The following is a 6,955-nucleotide window of genomic DNA, read 5'->3' as shown; positions in this document are numbered from 1 at the left end:
TGCCAATCATAGCATGATTTTTTTTTCAGGACGTGATTTTCCACGCGGCTCTTCTGATCTGATTCGGATGGGGGCGATAGAGTCCAGTCAGCTGCTGTCGCGATAGAAGCCGCCGTGACGTCACGCCCCGGTCTGTTTTGGTGAAGGGGTGGAAGATGGCGGCGTCCAAGGTGAAGCAGGACATGCCTCCTCCGGGGGGTTATGGTCCCGTTGATTACAAGAGAAATCTTCCTAAAAGGGGACTCTCTGGTTAGTAAACTAATTACATTTGTATTGAGTGGTTTAAAAGTTCGGGGGTAGATCGTTTTATAGTCAGACCTGTCAAACAAGGGACGCTAGCTAACGTTAGCTAGCTAATGTCTTGCCAAGTTTAATAATTTGTGTGATATTGTTTATTGTAAAACAAAAAAAAGAGTTGTTCTCCTGTTTGTTATCCCAGTACTGTATTTCCTTCACAAATTACAACTGAGGTAGCACCACAGGGATCAATTCAATTGCGTAAGTATATGCGTAGCACAAACAGGGTTTGGAGATGATCATCATTAAATACATTGCTGACAGTGAATATTCTCATTTTCAGGGTATAGCATGCTCGCCATTGGAGTCGGTGTCATGTGTTTCGGTTATTGGAGACTCTTCAAATGGAACAGGGAGAGGAGGTAAAAATGGCCGTAATGGAGTTAATCACTGGCATTGATTCATTGTACCAGCTCGGGTCATTGAGATGGGGTTTATTGTTGGTCAATGACCTGCTGATATTTTCTGATCTTGTGTTGTAGGCGGTTGCAGATTGAGGAACTGGAAGCAAGGATAGCTCTTCTGCCTTTGCTGCAAGCAGAGCAGGACCGGAGGTAAGATAAGCACCAACACTGACATACAATCAAATGCTACTTCAACCGGGTAAAGGTAATTTACCAATTTTGGCCATGAATAATCAGTTGTTTTAGGAGCTCTGAATTTATTTCCCCAAAAGGCAACTACGGATGCTGCGGGAGAATCTGGAGGAGGAAGCAGTCGTAATGAAAGATGTCCCCGGCTGGAAGGTAAAGACAGATGCTTGATTTAATTTCTGTCTAGACAGACAGATGTTTGTTTTATTTGTCAATTGTCATGAAGCTGCAGATGGTTGCTTTTCTAAATGTTCTAGAATAAGCACTTGAATGGAAGCAAATCACTCTCAGCAATGCAGTTCGTTCTACAGTGATGATGAATAATAAGCTCCTCCTTGTTTGTGTCTATTTAGGTGGGAGAGAATGTCTTCCACACAGACCGCTGGGTGGCCCCCCTCACAGAGGAGCTGTTTAACCTTAGACCCCGGGAAGAGCTTCTACACAAGCGCTTTGGCTTCCTGTGGTACGTGTAGTCGCCCCCAGTCCAACCGTGTCACTACAGTACTCCTCGGCTACTATACCAGTCACAGCCACTAACCTGTTGACCTGAGTCCACAACTCAACACAGCTTGTAAATGTTCTATATTAAAGTGATCTTTTCTTTACCCCATACTGGTTCTCTGTTTTATATCATTACTGAAGGCATATTACAGGTTAAACAGGATCTTGAATGTATTCTGTTCTATAGCCTACATATGGTTGTCATCAGGTTCAAGCAATTGTTTTTAGCTCAGAGGAAATTAATTTGCATAACAATGATACTGTCTATCCAACATGGAAGCACATTTTGAAAGCACAGACCCAGTCCTTCCCTAACAACATGCAATAGAAAGGAAAACATTTTGTCCTTCAGGCAGTGTGTAAATTGCCTGTATTAACAATGGGTTGTCTGTGCGGCCCCAGATTCTGCCTTCCAGCTCACATCGACGGAGTGATTCTGTTGAGCGGTGCCAAACATTGGCTACTCTTCAGACTCCTTTAAGCCTTGTTGGGGAATTTCAACCAAAGAAACTTGTTTCTCGTTTTAGCCTGCTATTCAGCGAGATTCAGTCATTGTTGTGTAAAGAGTATTAAGGTCTGGAAGTGTGAGTGTGTGTTGGGTAGACCACCCTGTGTGTTAAGCAGCTGCTCTTCATTGTGCTGGCACCTGTAATAACAGGAGGCCTGACTGGGCAGCGGCCAGTAGAGGCATGGACCATCTCCAAGCTTATTCAGGAGGGCACAATATAACAGAATGCCCAGACGCAAGATAGAACTGTGTTGTCTAGAACCGACTCTTGTGTGAAGTAGAATCTCTTATCTCAGGTTATTTGTGCATGTTATTATTTCCTTGTGGTTAAAGTAGGATAAGATGATCCTAGATCTGTTCATGTTTCCCTACATTTTGTCTCATTCAACAAAGAAAGCGGCCAGCACTGGTCACTGCACCGAGACTATGTTCAACATTCACACTGAAAGAATGAAACCCGTGACAGATGGAAAGAGGCTTGCCCTTTCCTTCAGTTATTTTCAGCCTCTCGCTGTTTCTGGATGACATACCTCTGTCTTCTGTTGGAAACACTGCTTCATTATGTGTTTGCAGATAAAGGAGTGAGAAGCATCAATGCTGTGATTTTATGTCCAGTTCATCAGTGGGGGCTCAAATTGGTAACTAAGTCCCTGCATCTGGCACACACCCCTCCCAGCTGCTTTGCTTTCCAGCTGTGTGTGTGTGTGTGTGTGTGTGTGTGTGTGTGTGTGTGTGTGTGTGTGTGTGTGTGTGTGTGTGTGTGTGTGTGTGTGTGTGTGTTACCCCTTGCTTTAGTTGGACTGAGCTGTTGACTTTGAACCAATCAGATTCGCCCATGGTAATTCCTGGAAGGGCATTAACACTCAGACAGGATGTGTGCATCAATGTGAGTTTGAGAGACGAGAGACTAACAGAAGAAAGAGCAAGGAAGGGAGCTAGACCCCAAAAAATCAAATTTGCTCCAGAGTTACAACTTGCTCTCTCCCTGTCACACATTCTGAAGATGGACTACAGCTGTTCTAACCTAGAGACACCCAGAAAGCCTCTCCGCTACCTCAGGTGAGAATGAACACTGTCACAAGTCAAGACTCTTTAAGCCATTGTTATCAATGGGTGGTTGTTTTTTCATGAGTAGTGTTTTAGGAAACTCATCGACTTTGTCCCACAAAAAGTCTTAATGAGTTTATCCAATTGTATGATTTGCTCTTAATTTCTCAAATACTTGCAACAGAAATTTGAGAAAATATTATGTTTCTTATGTTAATATTCTATATTCCAGAAATTGTGACTGAGACAGGTGTTAGATTGATCGTGGTGGTATGTAATGAATAATCCCACTGTGTGACATTTTGGAGGATTATTGTGGCCCCATAGGGATTAGGAAAGGGATTGGGAGGTCTTTACCTGCTTTTAGATGTGCTCTTTTAAATCAGACCAATCTAATAAAAATGTTGTACACTGAACAAAAATATCAACGCAACATGTAAAGTGTTGGTCCTATGTTTCATGATCTGAAATACAAGATCCCAGAAATGTTCCATATGCACAAAAAAGATTTGTTTACATCCCTGTTAGTGAACGTTTCTCCTTCACCAAGATAATCCATCCACCTGACAGGTGTGGCATATCAAGAAGCTGATTAAACAGCATGATCATTACACAGGTGCAGCTTGTGCTGGGGACAATAAAAGGCCACTCTAAAATGTGCAGTTTTGTCACATCACAATGCAATAAATGTCTCAAGTTGAGGGAGCGTGCAACTGGCATGCTGACTGCAGGAATGTCCACCAAAGCTGTTGCCAGATAATGTAATTTTCATTTCTCTACCATAAGCCTCATTTTAGAGAATTTGGCAGTACATCCAACCGGCCTCATAACCGCAGACCACATGTAACCATAACAGCCCACTCCACATCTGCTTTCTTCACCTGCGGGATCGTCTGAGACCAGCCACCCGGACAGCTGATGAAACTGTGGGTTTGCACAACCGAAGAATTTCTGCACAAACTGTCAGAAACCGTCGCAGGGAAGCTCATCTGCGTGCTCGTTGTCCTCACCAGGGTCTTGACCTGACTGCAGTTTGGCGTCGTAACCGACTTCACGGATGAATCCCGGTTTCAACTGAACCGGCAGATGGCAGACAAATCAAACTTTATTTGTCACATGCGCCAAATACAACAGGTGTAGACCTTACTTACAAGCCATTAACCAACAATGCAGTTAAGAAAATACCTAAAAACAGTAATTAACAAATAATTAAAGAGCAGCAGTAAATAACAGCTTGTATGGCATCGTGTGGGAAAGCGGTTTGCTGACGTGGTGGCAGTGGGGTTATGGTATGGGCAGGCATAAGCTACAGACATCGAACACAATTGTATTTTATCAATGGCAATTTTAATGCACAGAGATACCATGATCCTGAGGCCCATTGTTGTACCATTCATCCTACACCATCACCTCATGTTTCAGCATGATAATGAACAGCCCCATGTTGCAAGGATCTGTACACAATTCTTGGAAGCAGAAAATGTCCCAGTTCTTCCATGGCCTGCACACTCACCAGACATGTCACCCATTGAGCATGTTTGGGATGCTCTGGATCGAAGTGTACGACAGGGTGTTCCAGTTCCTGCCAATATCCAGCAACTTCGCCCAGCCATTGTAGAGTGGGACAACATTCAACAGCCTGATCAACTCTTATGCAAAGAAAATGTGTCGCCCTGCATGAGGCAAATGGTGGATACTCCAGATACTGACTGGTTTTCTGATCCACACCCTACCTTTTTTTTTAAGGTATATGTGACCAACAGATGCATATCTGTATTTCCAGTCATGTGAAATCCATAGATTAGGGCCTAATGAATTTATTTCAATTGACTGATTTCCTTATATGAACTCAGTAAAATCTTTGAAATTGTTGCATGTTGCGTTTTATATTTTTGTTCAGTGTAGTATTTACAAAGCAGTTTTTTTCACAAGTTTAGTGCAACATCCGAGACAAGGAAAAGAAAAGACGAAGAAACCTTTAGAGGGACCAGTTGCAGCAGTCCAGCCCCCCATGCCCCATGTTCTACTCCCCCTTGTTTCCCCTACCCACCACCGGCTTCCAATCTGAGGCAAAGAGGCAGTGCTAGATACCCCCCAGAATCACTCATTCATTATGGATTATATACTGTTAACAGAGCTGTGTATTAGAGCAGGATTCACTGAAAGTTCAGCTCCTTGCTTCCTGATCGCATACGGGGTGGCCATTGATTAGACAGCAGTGATATAATACCCCCCACTCAGAGTTTAACCTCTTTCAGGACACTTAAGTGTTCTCTCGCTCTGTTTCTCCTGATCTCTCTCTCTCTCTCCCTCAGTAATGAGGAGGCTGCGGTCTTGGAGGCGGAGTTATTGAGAGAGTATCGCTTTGGACCGCAGCAACTGATGGAGATCTGGGGCCATGCCTGTGCCATCGCTATCACCAAGGTATGTGTTCTCTTTTTCTTCCTTTAAGGGTAGTTTTGAGTTAGGCAATTGAATGACATGACATACAACTTCTTTCCCTGTGTGCAGGCCTTCCCCCTGAGTTCCCTCAAGAGGCATCCTACAGTGTTGGTGATCTGTGGTCCCAGTCAGAATGGCTGTATTGGTCTGGCCTGCGCTCGCCACTTACGCATGTTTGTGGGTAACCTGCCAGTGAAGTGAATTTGTTTTTCTGAACTAACTAAATGGCACTTCTTTGACACTCAGTCCCTCTTCCCCTCCATCTATCTCTGTGCCAGGACTATATGCCCACAGTGTACTACCCCAAGCGCTCTACTCTGGCCCTGCACCGGGACTTTACAGTACAGTGTGAGAAAACGGACATCCCTTTCCTCTCATTTCTTCCCGCAGAGGTAAGGGAACTACTATGAGCTAACCAAGGTTCATTTGTATTGTGTGGCCGTCTGGCCACCATGCCATGATTTTGCAAAAAGAAACGAGACTCTCTAAAATGTGGAATGTTCACACGGGTTGTGTGTGAATGGTGCTCGCTCCCGAGTGGCGCAGCGGTCTAAGGCACTACATCCTCAGTGCTAGAGGCGTCACTACAGACCCTGGTTCGGTTCTAGGCTGTATCACAGTGATCTAAGGCACTGCATCTCAGTGCTAGAGGTGTCACTACAGACCCTGGTTCGATTCCAGGCTGTATCAAAACTAGCCGGGATTGGGAGTCCCATAGTGCGGCGCACAATTGGCCCAGCGTTGTCCGGGTTAGGGCTTGGCCGGAGTAGGCCGTCATTGTAAATAAGAATTTGTTCTTAACTGACTTGCCTAGTTAAATAAAGATAAAAAATAAATGCCATTCTACTGGTTAGTGGTCTGACTGACATGTGTTTGCCTTGTCCTACAGGTGCAGCTGATAAACGATGCGTATAACCTGGTGGTGGATGCCATCTTGGGGCCAGAGACGGAGCCGTCTGATATCAGTGAGCCCTACAGCAGCATCCTGCTCGCCCTCAGACACATCCGTATCCCCATCGCCAGTGTGGACATCCCCTCAGGTAACCACACCAAACCTACACACACCTGTCTGACAGCATCTACCTGCAGGGTTACCAGGGGCTAAAAAGCTATCCAACTGTAGTGTTATTTGTTAGGGTTGGTCTGATACCATGGACTTGTCTGATGATGCCATGATGTCTTATTTTCCTGCCAGTATCAGATAAACTGAAACGTCATATGATAATGTTGGATAAACTAATTGATGACCTCATCTGTGTGATTTCAGGGTGGGACGAGGCCAACGTTGACTGTATAAACCCGACAGTGCTCATCTCCCTCATGGCACCAAAGAAGTGTGCCGTCGGTTTCAGTGGGACACATTACCTGGTGGGACGCATCCTGCCCTATGACATCCAGAGGAAGTATGAGCTCAATGCGCCAGACTACCATGGCACAGACTGTCTGGTTGAGCTAGGGTAAACAAACAGATGCTCTGTTTTTCCAAGGGTTTGATCAAATATTTAGAAGTGTAGACCTTCCTTCATTCTTGAGGTTATCTACTGAGTAAATAGTATTGCTTTCACAT

The 6,955-nt window shown here is 44.6% G+C and overlaps 2 protein-coding genes across 3 annotated transcripts; both read left to right on the top strand.

Moving 5' to 3' along the window:
• Positions 1-95: 95 nt before the first annotated feature.
• LOC115157427 (NADH dehydrogenase [ubiquinone] 1 alpha subcomplex subunit 13) lies at positions 96-1,500 on the top strand. Its single transcript, XM_029705667.1, has 5 exons — positions 96-249; positions 581-659; positions 780-851; positions 974-1,043; positions 1,244-1,500. The coding sequence occupies exons 1-5, from the start codon at positions 156-158 to the stop codon at positions 1,361-1,363; spliced, it is 435 nt and encodes a 144-aa protein (XP_029561527.1). The 5' UTR covers positions 96-155; the 3' UTR covers positions 1,364-1,500.
• A 114-nt stretch (positions 1,501-1,614) lies between these two features.
• LOC115157426 (yjeF N-terminal domain-containing protein 3) lies at positions 1,615-6,955 on the top strand. Of its 2 annotated transcripts, XM_029705666.1 has the most exons (7): positions 1,615-2,537; positions 2,903-2,958; positions 5,262-5,370; positions 5,458-5,565; positions 5,667-5,780; positions 6,278-6,428; positions 6,656-6,955. In XM_029705666.1, exons 1-7 carry the CDS (start codon positions 2,421-2,423, stop codon positions 6,847-6,849), a joined length of 849 nt encoding a protein of 282 aa, XP_029561526.1. In that variant the 5' UTR covers positions 1,615-2,420; the 3' UTR covers positions 6,850-6,955. The 2 variants fall into 2 exon arrangements, with proteins under 2 accessions (XP_029561526.1, XP_029561525.1); XM_029705665.1 differs by lacking the exon at positions 1,615-2,537 and having other exon boundaries at positions 2,619-2,958.

Source organism: Salmo trutta, chromosome 21, assembly GCF_901001165.1.
Source record: "Salmo trutta chromosome 21, fSalTru1.1, whole genome shotgun sequence".
NCBI classification, from domain to species: Eukaryota; Metazoa; Chordata; class Actinopteri; order Salmoniformes; family Salmonidae; genus Salmo; species Salmo trutta.
Note: the sequence above shows the minus strand (reverse complement) of the source record. Positions and strands in the feature narration are given on the sequence as shown.

What these genes read in the sequence shown, in the direction of transcription:
- LOC115157427 (XM_029705667.1), top strand. Translation starts at nt 156, where the DNA reads ATGGCGGCGTCCAAGGTGAAGCAGGACATGCCTCCTCCGGGGGGTTAT. An exon ending in TCCTAAAAGGGGACTCTCTG is followed by an intron (nt 250 to 580) that starts GTTAGTAAACTA and finishes TCTCATTTTCAG; the next exon opens with GGTATAGCATGCTCGCCATT. An exon ending in AAATGGAACAGGGAGAGGAG is followed by an intron (nt 660 to 779) that starts GTAAAAATGGCC and finishes CTTGTGTTGTAG; the next exon opens with GCGGTTGCAGATTGAGGAAC.
- LOC115157426 (XM_029705665.1), top strand. Translation starts at nt 2,735, where the DNA reads ATGGTAATTCCTGGAAGGGCATTAACACTCAGACAGGATGTGTGCATC. An exon ending in AAGCCTCTCCGCTACCTCAG is followed by an intron (nt 2,959 to 5,261) that starts GTGAGAATGAAC and finishes TCTCTCCCTCAG; the next exon opens with TAATGAGGAGGCTGCGGTCT. An exon ending in GTGCCATCGCTATCACCAAG is followed by an intron (nt 5,371 to 5,457) that starts GTATGTGTTCTC and finishes CCCTGTGTGCAG; the next exon opens with GCCTTCCCCCTGAGTTCCCT.